Genomic DNA, 15480 nt, shown 5'->3' with positions numbered 1-15480 from the left:
AATATTATTGATAGTGTGTTTGTGGAGGAGCTGAGATTTTGGGACTCCGGAGCTCGGTGGGATGATGCATTCCCAGTTGTACATCTAAACGTTCAGGGCCTAAATTCCTCGTTTGATGATATTCAATTATTATGCAGGAATTCGTGCCCTGCATTAATCGGTCTCTGTGAAACATTTTTGAGCGAGAAAAATCAGGTACTTTTGGATATTCCCGGTTGTATGTCGATATTTCTCAACCCCAAGACGGCCCATAAAGGTGGACTCGGATTTTACATCCGAAATAATTTTCAGGCTGTACTAAGACATGATTTATGTAAAAATAATGAAAAGTATTTGAGTCACTTTTTATAGAAGTCCCAATCAAAGCTAAGGAAAGGGTAATAATAGGCGAAGTATATCGTTCTCCAAGTGGGTCTATAACTCAATTTATGGAAACATTAGAAGATATTCTTGGAAAAGTTTTTTCTGAAAAGTCCGAAGTTATATTGATGGGTGACTTTAACCTTGACCTTGTGGAACCGTCATATAGACAGGCTTCTGATATTTTGTCTTTACTAATTTCGTATGGATTAGCTCCTTGTATAAACATACCGACAAGGATTTCTAACCAGTCAGCAACATTAATTGACAATATTTTTTCGTCACTACACTCTATTAAGAACGAAGTACTGCTTTCTGATACTTCCAACCATTTGCCGGTTTCAGCTTTGTTTCCAATCCTCCAAAATCCACAAAGAATAGTCCTCCAGGATATACCGAGATTCTGTTGCTCACCAGTTGAGCTTGATAGACTGAAAGAACATCTGAGTACACCTTCATGGGAATTTTTATTACCATAAAATACTAATTTGGGCAATTATAACGATATATTTGGCTAGTTTTATGACACTGTTAAGGAAAAATTCACGTCTTATTGTCTAAAAGCTCCTTTAAGGAATCCTCGATCAAACAGATCAACACCCATAGCTCCCTGGTTAACATCGGGAGTCCTCAAGTCAATAAATAGGAAGGAGAACCTTTGGAAATAGTACAAAAACAGACCAAGTGATGGTAAATTAGAAGCATTTAAGTTGTACCGTAATATGCTGAAATCAAATATTCGGAGAGCTAAAACAGTTTATTTTACAAAGAGATTTGTTGATTACGGTAAAAATATAAAGAAGACGTGGGACGTGATTAAGGAAGTTAATCGGCCATCCAAAAAACAAGAAGGTCTCCCTACGTCTCTTATGGTAGACGATCAACAGAAAAAGGCCAGGTACGACATCATATGAACAAATTCTTTGCGGAGATAGGGAAAAAAACTATTAATAGCGTTCCCTAGTGCTCGTTATCGAAAACTTAGAAGTAGTTGCTAGGCCCCCCAGGCTTTAAATCAATGGTTTTATTATGATGTTTCGGTGCATGACATGGTAAATATGTTTTTGTCTTTGAAGAATTCTTCAAAAAGTTTTGACAAAATTTCTGCTAAAGTAATAAGACATATCCTTCCATCGATTATCACCCCACTTTGCCATTTGATTAATAGGTCATTTCAACTAGGAGTATTTCCTCAACGTCTTAAATTGTCGCGTGGGATAGCTCTCTTTAAAGGAGGTGACCGTGAAGATCCTGGGAACTATAGGCCGATCTCTCTTTTGTCAGTGTTCTCTAAGATATTTGAAAAGCCAATGCTCAAACGTCTGGTGAGATTTCTTGAAGCAAAATTTTTTTTTCCATCAACAACAGTTTGGGTTTCGCGCAAAGTATTCTACAGAATATGCTTGTAATAAACTTCTTCAGTTTATACGACGATCTTTAGATTCTAATCTTATTCCTGCAGCCTTTTTTCTTGATGAAAGCTTTCGACAGCCTTACATATAAGATCCTCATTGGTAAACTCTCTCATCGTGGTGTGCGTGGGGAAGAATTGTATTGGTTCTCTTCATACCTCACTGACAGATCTATCACCATGGCACATACAGACAAGGAATTTCCAATTGAATACGGAGTACCCCAAGGTTCCATTCTTGGGCCAACCCTCTTCCTGATTTATGTGAACGACCTTTACCGGCTTCTTAGCATCCCAATCATCAGCATTTGCTGTGGATTATGTCACAAATGTTACTCTCAGACTATGTCGGCGTCCACATCTGATAGTCTTGAAGAACTGGCAGCATTTGCAGCTGACACTACTTTAGGTATTGCAGCTCCGGATGAGTCATCCCTTATTCTAAAGCTTTAAGCATTGACTGAGAAGATACTCAATTGGTTTGACACAAATCAACTAGCTTTAAATGTAAAAAAGTCGTACCTTCTTATTTTTCCCGTACAGGTATGAGCTGCCCCACAATTACTAAGCTTCCTACACCAAGAGGATCCATAAGTTGCCCCCCCGGATCGATATGTGTGATTCCTGGGAGTTCTTTTGAATGAACATTTATCGTATGAGTCGCACGTTCAAGTAATAAGCGTGAAAATTTCCCGCGGACTTGGAATCATTCGTAAATTAAAGCGTTTATTTCCTTTTCCTATACTCCGTCTTTTATATTTCTCTCTCATTTTCCCTTATATATGTTACTATTCGTCTGTGTGGATGTCTATATTTCCTTCTCTACTTGCTTCTGTTCATGTTCTTCATGAGAAAGCGGTAAAAGCTCTTCAGTCGGCTACACACACTCCCGTTGATCTCCTTAAGATTAAAGATATTTATGTTATATCTCTATCTTCGTTGGCATATCAATTCTTCCACGGAGATCTCCCATGTTGTTTTTCTGGACTACTTAAACTAGTAGGGGAAGTAAATTTGTATACAGTTCGAAACTGGGAGGATGTGATGATTACGGCTACTCCCTCGGTTCGTTCAGACTTTGGTCTGGTCGTGACTGTCGGACGTGCTTGGAACTTGGTTCCTGCTAAGATTCGTCAGTCACGAACACTTGGCTCCTTTAAAAGACATATGAAAAGTTTCTTATTAAAGGGAAATATTAAATAATCTTTAGTTGTTTTATGGCTTTTTTTGAAGGGGGGGGGGGTTGTTTTTTTTGGCGTTGGATCCTCAATGATGTATAGAATTTTATTTTGATATTTATTGTCGGGTGATAGGAGGGTCGCTAATTCGTGTGGACTGTCGGTGAGTTGACTTCTTTTCCTTATAGATTTATAAATTAGACATTGTTTAGTATTGTTTATGCCAAGTTTTTAATATTAGTATTTTATTCTATGTCATTTCCCAAATAACGGACCATTGAGCCCTTTGGGATATTGTTTTTGTTATTGTTATTTATGAAAATAAATGGAACTTGAACTTGAATTAAATATGTTCTCTATTTAAAGATTTTATATTTTTTCCGGATTAGTAAACAATTTTAGGATTAGAAATCTGAGCGTAAATTTTTATTTAAATACAGCTAATTAATATATAAGGATAAAAAAAGTTATGGGTTTTTACCTGAATATAGGGGATATTATCTCCATAAACTCCGGCTATGACTTGATCGGCAATCTGTCCTTCAGTAATTGGACGGAGAATGGTTACTCCTACCCAACCAGTAGTTTGAGCTTCGAATTCAAAATCAATTCGATTGTTTTCTACGTCTGGTGTCCATCGAGCAATAAACACGCCATTTGAACTGAGATCCTAAAACATATTTGGTTTATAAGATTAAAAATAATATCTTTGGCCTAAATCCAACAGTATAGTATTTCGTTTTGGTCTCTTCTTGAATTCTTTTTCCAAGATTTTCATTGCATCAATACTCCTAATGTTTGCAGTGTTATTAAAACTGTACAGTAGGATCTCCTGCACGAATTCTAATATTTATTCTGTTCCAAATCCAGAGCTAAGAAAAAGGTGATTAGCTGTGTCTTCGGACTAATTTTGGTTACGGTCCAACAATCCTTAGTCTTCCTTTCTTCAATCCTTTGTTTATATGTGGAAGGACATTATGGTGAAGTTGTGACGAGAAGAATTGAAAAGCCTCTATCCCCGCACCGCTCAGAAAGTTTCTTACTCTGTCCTAAATATAATGGCAGAACAACTGGCGCACTCAGACTATCTACCAAGTTTGGTCGAGATTCCACAACTTGTTCTTGTAGATCTCTTGGTGACTTGACTGTGGGAATCCCTTTTTTTCTGAAAATCCCGTACTTCATCCTGTCTAAGTGGAGTATGTATTGACAAAAAAGTCCAATTCCTCACCTTCTCGATGACCTACTGTTGAAAAGCTTGCAAACACCACTTCCCCCTCTCCCAAGAAAGGTTGGGAAAAGCTCAGACTCCTAAAAGGCATACTTATGATACTATCTACTATTACCTTGTTAGTTTGGTGGACGTTCGACAGGCTATTATGGAAGATATCTTAATGACAAGACCCCAGGACCCACTCAAATCTTCCCCTCAAAAATTCCAATTGGTCACTGGCTTAAGAGTGCAGAAATAGTGCATCAAATTTCACTGCTTGCTGTGAATGGATTGGATCCACTAAAACCTTTTAGTTTTTGTTTACATAGCATGCCTTACATAGCATGAAACCCTTTTTGGTTATCCCTAGGTTTTAGATCAAGTCATGATCTCAAATTTGTTGAAGATCTAAATATTCATTCCGATAGATGCTGTGATGACAAGAACTTAGGAGTTCCCCTTTTCTGCAAGGGCATGAACAAAACTACCGTTTACTTCTTATCGATTTTCACTTATATGTGACAGGCTCTTCTGATAAACATGCAAATGGAAAATTATGGGTCCCCTGTCCCCTCCCCAACAAAAAAAAAATTAAAAACGATTTGGTTTTGAATTAAAATTCAGTTGTCGTCAGTCCATGGCTCACTGGAGAAAAAGCCAAGACAGATAGTCTGAGTGAGAAGCACAGCTGGCAAAAGCCTTTTTTGGGAATGTATGCAAATTATGTAATTTTCACTTGTTGATAGTGAAAACATTTAAAATGTATTTTGTTTTCATTAAAGAGCAAAGTATGTTCTGGTCCTGTGAATGCATGGGGGTTGTTAGCCCTACTCATGTTAATCCCTGCTTGTTTTGAGTTTGACTCGGCTATTTATTGTAATTTCTGTTACAATAGACACTAAATATTTAATTTCCTTTAAAAAATTCCAATGATATTACAAGCTATGGTAGAGCAGCGCCACCTATGATAATACTTCTATGCCCGTTTGAAAACCTGCATGTATATAGTATTTTCATTTAATTGAAACTCCCCCTAAACATTCCCTACAAGTTTTGCCTTAATACCCTTAATGCTACAGTAACTGTAGAAGTAGTATTAAAAGTTTACATATAGTGTCTTCTGGCTAGTTCGAAATCCTCCACAACTTACCCTGAAAGGTCTAACTTAATAATGTAAGTTGTTCTTGAGATACTGTTTTTTCACCCTTTTGACAAACTATATGCTCATGGTTCGTTTTGATTTAGTTCAACTTCCTCCTAAATATTCCTTGAAAGCTTCAGTTTAATCAATTCACCTTCAAATTAAAGCTTAATACCATCAACCGTTCCTGAAGCTTTGCTGAAACGTAATCTTGACAAGCTCTGTGAACCTAGTGTGAGTTTGATTTAATTCAAAACAGTTTCAATATTGCCCAAAATTTTACCTTAATACCCTTAGCTATAGTAGCAGTAGCAGTAGCACCGGTAGTAATGGTAGTAGCAGTAGAATTAATAGTAGTAGCCTGTGACTTAGTAGCAGTAGTAGTAGTAGCAGCAGTAATAATAGTAGCAGCAGTATTATTAGAATGAGTAGAAACAGCATTAGGATGCAAACACTGTCTTTTGGTTAGTTCAATATCCCCCAAAACAAGCCCTGTAAGTTTCAGTTTCACACAAAAAACTGTTCCTAAGATTTTACTGATATGCCTTTTTGAAAGCCTACAAACAGACGGTGGGTTGCGATTCAGTTCATTGACCCCCCCCCAAAAAAAAAAAAATCCCTGCAAATGTCACCTGCATACCCGTCGGCAGAGTTGTAATAGTAGTCGCAGTAGTAGTATTAGTAGTTCTAATAGCAGTATTAACAGTTAATATCCCTAGTACTAGTAGCAGCAGTAGTATTGAAATCTTGCCTTTTGGCCAGTGGAACGTCCCTCTCATCAAGTCCTGGAAGCTTTGACTTAATACAATTAGCGATTACTATGACATTGTAATTTGAATAACCTGTATATTCATATACTTCTTGAAATTTTCATCTTAATGCTCTTAACCTAACAAGTAGTTGCACTAGAGGTAGTAGTTGGAGTAATAGCAATGGTAGCAGTAGAACTAGTACTTGTTGGTGTGGTAGTATATACTGCCTTTCGGTCAATTGATCTTCCACTTTAAGCATTCTCTGGATATTCCAAGTTAATACCCACATCGATTCTTTAGATGCACCTTCTTGACAATCTGAATGCACATACTGTCTTTTGATTAGTTCAAATTTGTCCAACTTATTCTCTCATATGTATGGAAAAATACCCGAGTTATCCCAGTGCACAAGGAAGGTGATAAAACTAATGTTACTAACTACATTTTAATACTTTCTCCGTTGCCAAAGATTTTCGGAAAAATCCTGATTTCTTTTAACAAAAGCCACTCTCGGTCACTATCAGGTCGTTCAACTAAACAGGCAATTGCATCTGGCATAAGCCTTTTTCAGGAATGTATACAAATTATGTCATTTTCACTTGTTGATAGTGAAAACATTTAAAATGTATTTTGTTTTCATTAATGTGCAGAAGTTTCATTAAAGTGCAACGGTCAATTGATTTTCCCCTTTAAGCATTATTTAGATACTCCAAGTTAATACCCAAATCAATTCTTTAGATACGCCTTTTTGACAATTTAAATGCACATACTTTCTTTTTATTAGTTCAAATTTGCCCAACATATTCTCTCATATGTATGGAAAAATACCTGGTTATCCCAGTGCATACGGAAGGTGATAAAACTAATGTTATTAACTACATTGAAATACTTTCTCCTTTGTCAGAGATTTTTGATAAAAAATCCTGCCAAAAAAATTGAACTTATTTACCCATTTTTTTTTACCAAGAGCCAGTCTGGGTCTCTATTTGGTCGTTCAACTAAACAGGCAATTGCAGCTGGCATAAGCCTTTTACCATTTTTTTTTACCAAAAGCCAGTCTGGGTCTCTATCAGGTCGTTCAGCTAAACAGGCAATTGCAACCCTTTTGCTTAAAATTAGTGATTCGCTAAATACTGGTGATCATTTATTATATATATTTTACGAAATACAAAAAGTATCATGTTTGAAACAATGAATGATTTAGGAATCCATGGTAGATTACTTGTTTCAGTAAAATTATATTTAAAAATTGTGCAATTCCAGTAAAAGTTAAAGACCATATGTCACCGCCTAATTCTCTGAGTGACATTGGAGTACCTCTGGATCTATATTAGGACAGCAGTTTACATAAATGATCTTAGAACTGTTTATACCGTCAAGCAGTTATGCATGTGGATGACACAGTGGTATCTATTGAAGCTAAAACCCCGCAATGTTAATTGAAAACTTAATAACGGAAATATTTTCAATCACTCAGTGGTTTTACCATAATTGTTCAGTCTCAAATTTGTCCATGAAGAAACTTAAGGTTTCTGGGAGATCTAAGCAAGGAATCATTAAAATTAGAATTGATGAGCTATTTATTTCTTGAAGTAGAATCAAAAGGTTCAAGGCATATAGGTATTTGGGAATTACAACGGATAAAATATACTTTTACTTTTCCAGTTATGAAAATTCTTTATTATTCTTTAATAAAAAAATTCCTAAGATATTGTCCAATTACTTACTTAAAGACATTCCCAGCTCACCTTAAACCTCTCCAGATAACATAAAATAAAGCTATAAGAATTCTTGCTACCAACGCCCTGCAAGACTTAAAAATCTTTCAAAAACAATAACTCTCTTCTTATTGATTAATATATTACACCTTAATTAACTCAAATATTTGCAGTTATCGCTTTAGCAATATGATGTTCAGTCTACAGGAAATTACTTTAATGATTCACAATTTCTCGTGGCCCCCTATCTATCGCTCACTCCTACTTCAGCTCGTCTTCAAGCATACAGAGTTCCCCCGTAAATTGGTTAGAAAGTTTGGCTTTCAATGAGATTTCAAATCCCTTCTGGTACGAAAAGTCTCAGATGATCAACTGGGAAGCTGTAACCTGGAACCCTGCACTAACAAGCTTAAAATACACTATAGTCATGAAGTGTAGAAACATGGTAAAATATTATGTTTATGAACAATTTAAAGAATCCTTGGTTGATTGAAGAAAATGAATTAAGGAAATCACATAAGTAGGGGAAGCCCTTATACCACAAGGATAACAACTAGGCGAACAAGATCACGTGCCTGTTTCTAGGCCAATCAACGGTTAGAATACTGGGATAACAAGATCACAGCCAATTAGATGTCTACAATACCAACTATACAAGAGCACGTGCCTATTTCTAGGCCAATCAACGGTTAGAATACTGGGATAACAAGATCACAGCCAATCATAGGGCTACAATACCAACTATAAAAGATCACGTGCCTATTTCTAGGCCAATCAACGGTTAGAATACTGGGATAACAATGTGACATCACCAGACTTCCAGGAAATTTCAGCAATGAATTTACGTAACTGTTATATCACATTTCCACCTTGAGACTGTTTATATTGTTCGTGCTTCGAGGCTAAGATAACAGTTCGTTTCAAAGCATTATGGAGCAAACATCAAATAGAATGGATGAGTTAGATGTTATTGCAACGTAAGTTCTGTTTATAAATAATTAATTGAGATATCTACATGGTAAATTTTTACCAAATCATATTATTGAATAATGTGGATATACCACTCGATGTCCTTTTTCTTGTCGGAAATGAATTTTAGTCCTCCATCCTCTTATATATATATATATATATATATATATATATATATATATATATATATATATATATATATATATATATATATATATATATATATATATATATATATATATTCCAATTCAGGGTATATATTTACACATTAGAGGGATGGGATTGCATGATGTCTATGTTAAGTGTAAGCCAGCTAGCATTTTTCTCTGATCACATTAATTTTTTACTAAACTAGCTTTTGGAAATGATGTCTGAATATAATAACCATTTTTGTCAGAAATAAATTTTAGCCCCCCCCCCCTATATATACCAATTCTGGGTATATATTTGCAAATTAGGGGGATGGGGCTGCATGAAGCAAACATTAGTTTTAACTCAGCTAGCATTTTTTCTCTGAAGACATTGATTTATTTCTGCTAGGCTAGCTTTTGAAAATGTCGTTTGGTATAAATTTTAGGTCTATATGCTGTGTGCGTGTGTTAACAAGCCTTTTCTATCTAACTTTAAGCCTATATGCTGGACCTGTGTTATCAAAGCCTTATATCTAAATACCCCATGTTTCTAGAGCTTATAACATTTTGAAAGTTATATATAATTTCTATAATATCTATAAGATTTTATGCTATATTATGGCTTCTCCCCCCACCCTACAATTTGAATGTTTTTTTTTCTACATGTAAGAAACTATAATTTAATTTCTTTTTAAGGATAATTTTGAAGAATGTGACCCTCCCGCCATCAAAAAGGCCCGAATTGAGGATGAGAACCAATTACATCACTCACTAATTAAATACATTGGACCTGCGACGTCATATATACAAGGCGAGAGCAAATTTGCAATGAATATGATGGCATTGAAAGGAACAAATAATGTAAGTTTCAAATTTAACGATATTTCTTGTAAATAGACTAGCAGTCAACAACGGAAAATTCTCCCTTTTTTTGGCACTATTGACAACTGAATAACATCAAATATGAAAGTGATATGTGCTTGTCACATGATTGGCATGGGATAACACTACCCTTCAATTATCACATCAACCTATAATTCTAAATCAAAACCATTTCTAAAAGTATTTCCGATTTACAACCATTCACTTTAACAACAAGCAATTAATTGATTTTGTACAGATTAAAATGAATATTCGTATACATAGCTTTTAATCTAAACATTTTGCCGTAGTTTTAAGAATGTATTTTATTACGGTGTGGGAAGGGGGAGGGTAGATGTTGCTTATGATTAATGTTTTCATATGGTAATTGCTTTTCACTTTGAGTACATTAAGATGAAACTATGGTGTGTGATTTTCATTATTTTAATATGGACAGCAGCACATTATGCGCCGCTATATTTATTATTTTACTTTCCACAAGAGTATTTGCTAAGAAAACTAAGATACTATATTGAATATTGCAAATTTATGACTATTATATTGCTAAAAGTGCTGCTATTAAGTATGTTGCATGATTAAGATGGAACTATGGTGTGTGATTTTCCTTGTTTTAGTATGGGCAGCAGCACATTATGCGCTGCTATATTTGTCATTTTTCTTTCTAGTAGATAATTTGGTATGAAAACTAAGAAGGTGTAATGAATATGATAAATTTATGTGTATTATAATTTAGTATAGAGAGCAGCAGCACATTATGCGCTGCTATATTTATATTTTTTCTTTCCACTAGATTATTTGCTAAGAAAACTAAGATACTATATTGAATACTGCAAAAATATGACTATTATATTGCTAAAAAGTGCTGCTATTAAGTGTATGTTGCATGATTAAGATGAAAGTATGGTATGCGATTTTCAATGTTTTAGTATGGGCAGCAGCACATTATGCGCTGCTATATATATCATTTTTTTTCTTTCTATTAGATAATTTGCTAAGAAATCTAATAAGGTATAATCTAGAAATCTAAGACGGAATATGACAAATTTATGAGTATTATAATTTAGTATGGACAGCAGCAGCACATTATGCGCTGCTGTATTTATTATTTTTCATTCCACTAGATTATTTGCTAAGAAAACTAAGAAGATATAATTAACATTGCAAATTTAAGAGTATTAATAATTTAGCAAGGAGAGAGGCGCATTATGCGATGCAATATTTATTATTTTGTTTCTTTTTACTTTATTATTATTAAATAACAACTATATGAAGGTGTTTGTGTGTATGCGTTGGGGGAGGGGAATATTGCTACTAAGTGTTTTTTTAAGCATATGTTTTAAATGATTAGAAAACATAGTCGCTATAAATCCAATTTTCGACTTTTTAAAAAAAAGAGTGATTTATCCACATTGAAAATAAATGTCTATTTTCTTTATAGGTTAGAACGGATTCATCACTACCCTCACCCCCACCTGAAGAAACAGGTCCCGAATCATATGATCGCATTGACGAAACGGTTTTAATTGAGGCGCCATTGCAATTTTGTGACACTGTTGAAACATCGCCACATATCAATGAACAACGGTACGGTAAATTTTTACGGGAGTATTACGATGGTAGTTATAATTTAGATGGTTCACCTGCTAATATTATTAAAGACACGGAATGGGCAGATAATTTATTAGGAAAATATTTCAATGTTGATAATAATTCTTTAGATGTAGACAATAGCACAGTTGAACAAAGCAATGAGGTTAGCTCAGAATATGATTTTCTACAGAGTGATTTACCATGGTTGAGCCCAAAAACCGTGCGAACTTTAGATAATTTTAGTCGTGAGTTAAACGAGAGCCTTCCCCCCTCATATTTAATGAATATAGCCCCGGTTCAATCGAATTTAATTGATCAAGAAAATGAATACGCTTGGATTGAGTTGGATAGGCCTAACGCATTAGAGGCTATGTTAAGCGAACTGGAAGATTTCACTTCACACACCAGCCCAATTGTTGAACAAAGCGGGGGAGGGGGTTTAGGTAGTGATGATATACATTTCTCATCGCTACCGGGATTTCAACAAAAAAATTAAATTTTGAATACAACAGACGTTTTCACTGCAACCTTTGGCGATCCGTTCAATACACTGTTGGCGGGGAATATAATAAGCGACCCAATAAATATTATCCATGCATATGCGGAGAAAATTCGTACACTTCTTGAGCACCGAATTCAACTGTGGGGGGGGGCGGGGACGGGACAGCATTAAGGCCTAAATTGTTTTAAAAATATTTTATTTAAATGAAAATCATGGTGAGGTATACGATCACTTTGTGCACACTGAAATGTTGGTGCTATACCCTCATTTGGAGAATTAAGAGAATGTCTTTATGCAATGAGTCGACAATGTTGTCACACATCTGGACAATTATAATGAGAATGGTAGTGGTTAAGTGTTTTATTTATTGAAAATTTAAGTGTAAATATATGTAAATTAAAAAAAGATTTTATTGTTAGAGGGAGGAGTGGGTAGGGGGAGGTCTATGGTTTTAAATATAATCCTGATTTAGGAGAATGCAAGGGCGTTCAATGAATCTGTTTCGAAACAGGCCAAAAGTGTTTCATTTACACATTTCACATATCGGCTTTCCAACCTCTACAAGATGAACCTAAAAAGAAAAATTTAGACAACTGGCCCGTGCATGAAAAAGAAGGGTCTGATTTCCCCAGAATATATTTCACTTGTTTAACCCATAAACTTCCTGTAACACTCAGAGGGATATATATTTTTGAAGGGGCAAACGTGCATTTAAATATTGGTGTTACAGTGCTACAGTACGAAACGGAATTTGAAGAGGGTGTGCGTTCTCATAAAAAGGGAGTAATATTCCCAGAAAGGGCCCCATCAATTGAATCTATGAAACATGGGGTTTGGCTGTTGTACACACCGCCTAGTGAACCTAATTCAGTTGGCCATTTCAACCCAATTACTGATATTAGTAGAGTTTTGGGAGGGAGTAAGAAAAAGGGGGTATGTGGCTATTGCCTAATGTGATTGTCTAGATTTCGGACCGAATTAAATCTACGAAATCAAATGAAACACCGCAAAAGACACGGCTATCAATCGGTGGAGACAGTTTCTGGTGACCGGACAATTTTACGATTTAGAAACAAAGTGATAAATTAAGTTTAGACTGTGAGGCCAAGCTCACAGATGTGAACGACCCATACTTTCTAAATCGTATCAAAGAACATCAAGCTATTGCAGTTTCCTATGCCCATGCGCAAAGAGAAAAAAGTAACACTACGCGTCTCTTAGAAATAGTTGACATATTGGACGGAGTAGATTGCATTATCATAGCATTGACTAAATTAATTGTCACCGCGAATGGTCCTATCTCTCGTTCGAGACACACACACTACCCAATGATACTATCAGCAGAGGATCCCCTGGGCATTCAAAATAAGAAAATAATGTATATAATAAGGGTATGTTAGGGGGAATTTGAAGAAGGGACTAAGGGGAAAGGGACAAGGGGAAAAAAGACTAAGGGGGAAGGGGAAAGTTAGAGATCATGATCACTTATGGCAGGAAATATCATCAGGAGGTAGTAATTTTTGTGGCGTAGAAGATCAATCGTGCAATGTGAATGTGAGCCAGCATTTTTTTATACCAGTTTTCATTCACAATTCAAATTACAATTTGAAATTTATTTTACTGGCTTTGGCTCGTATGCACAGGGAGGGAGGGGGTGCAGATAGCCCCTGGGTAAATAACTTATTTACCTACAATATTATAACCAGATCTGCTGAGAAGTTGTAGCTTTTAGAATTCCAATGGAAAACAGTGGCATACGTGCCTGAATAAAATTCGTTTTTTTAGATTCATTTAGTTTTTTTCCTCAAGGTAAAGGTAAAGGTAAAGGATGCGGCACTAGAACCTTAAGGTCTAAACCGGCGGTGCTGATCTCCGTTTCGTGGCCCTTCAGCCAGGAAGTGCAATGGGGGGCTGGGGGCCAGCCAACCTATGCTTTCGCAAACCCTTCCTGTTTACCTTCCCCAGATTTCTCCAGGTACCCATTTAGAGCTGGGTTGACTCTGGCTAAGCTTACAGGGTCACACCACTGACCCGCGTCCCAAACTAAAAAAAACTGACCACACCAGGGATCGAACCCGAATTCTCGAATTCTCAGCCCAGCGCGCGTCCACTTAGCCAGAACGGCTTGAGCGTTTTTGGTCCACTTAGCCAGAACGTCAATTTCGAAATTGACGGTCACATACCAATAGAGCTCCAAGAAAAAGTAAAAGATTTTGTTTTTCCGTGTGTAAATAGACCGGTGACCAAGAATTCTTTGAGTCCATACAATCAGTCTTTGGTCGAGGATATGGGCATGCATTGGACCCTCTCGAAGTAGAAACTAATTGCAGATTTGGACCCAAAACAGAATATTGTTTTTCACCACGTACTATTGCGGTGGATGGTGACCAATGGTTTCAGGGTCACAAAGATACAAAGAGCCCTGCAATTTGATCAGAAACCCTACTTGAAAACGTTTATTGATATGTTTGTCAGCAAACGTTCACAGGCGAAAAGTAAAGTTCAAAAAGAAATTTATAAACTTATTATAATTCAGCTATTGGAAAAATGTGTGAAAGCGTACAAAACAGAACTCGTTGTGACGTTGTAACCTGCCCCAGAGAATGTGCATGAATCGTCGCCGATCCCAATTTCACAACATTCACGGTCATAAACCCGAATATGGTTCTGCTACACAGAAAAAAGAGAAAGGTTGTTCTGAATAAGAATATTGTTGGATGCAGTTCAGTACTTGAAATTTCCAAAAAACTCATGTTTTCATTCTTTTACAATGTGTGTAAGGTACAATGGCCAAGGGAGGGGGAGGTTCAAGTGTACTATGGAGACAAGGATTCTCTATTGCTAAGAATTAAAACCGAGAATTTATTGAAAGATTTGGAAAATGGTGTGTACATTGGCCCGCGGATGGATTATCTATCCCGAGTTGATGAGACGCCAGGCCCCCAATAAATTATCAATGTTAAAATCGGAGACGGGGAGTGATTTAGTACCAAATGGGGTGTTCCCCTGTCCAAAAGTATACTGTGTGGAAACACACGATAAAGATGTAAAACAAGCGTACAAAGGAGTGCCTAAACACTTTGTAAAAAATAATTTCTACATGAGTGTCTACAGAAACTTTGTAGAGAAATATCTAGTGCCAAGAGCAAAACTAATGGCAATTGGCTCATTACAATTTAAGAACTATACTGTTAGAGTGGAAAAAAATGCAATGCATATCCATGCAAATGTCTTGCATATCCGATTAGGCCTGTGTACTCGAGGATGGTGTGAAGGTACTCCCCCATGGACACTAGCGTATTTCAGATCAAGTTGAATGCATGGACTATAGAAAACAACTTGGTCTGGATAAGTTAACATAATTTCAAAAAAAGATAGTACTTGGTGGGGGGGAGGAGAAGCAAAGCAATTTCCAATGTAATCTACATTCTATTTTCATCGCCATCATCATCATCGTCATCATCTTCAACATTATTTAACTTTTACTGCTGCTGCTATTGTATACAGAGTTTGATTCCCGCCACAGTGGGCCGTGCTTTTCGGCCCCGGAGGGGGGCCGGGGGGAATCTCATCTTTTAAATGTTGTAAATAGTGTTTATATTTTGCTATTCTCTTAGTCTGCAAATGTGTTCA

General features: G+C 36.2%; 1 protein-coding gene across 1 annotated transcript in view; it reads right to left on the bottom strand.

Annotated features, from left to right (window-relative positions):
* Window positions 1-15480, bottom strand: part of LOC148953182 (DBH-like monooxygenase protein 2) — a 65313-nt gene that overhangs the window by 37567 nt on the left and 12266 nt on the right. Inside the window, exon 2 of the mRNA XM_089087563.1 lies at window positions 3431-3619. Coding sequence (XP_088943689.1) covers window positions 3431-3619 — 189 coding nt within the window. The remainder of the gene's footprint in view (window positions 1-3430; window positions 3620-15480) is intronic.

The sequence above is a fragment of the Artemia sp. Qi Xiang Cuo genome, chromosome 4 (assembly GCF_049724085.1).
Source record: "Artemia sp. Qi Xiang Cuo chromosome 4, ASM4972408v1, whole genome shotgun sequence".
Taxonomy (NCBI): Eukaryota; Metazoa; Arthropoda; class Branchiopoda; order Anostraca; family Artemiidae; genus Artemia; species Artemia sp. Qi Xiang Cuo.
The sequence above is the reverse complement of the archived record's forward strand: the minus strand, read 5'-3'. Positions and strand labels throughout refer to the sequence as shown.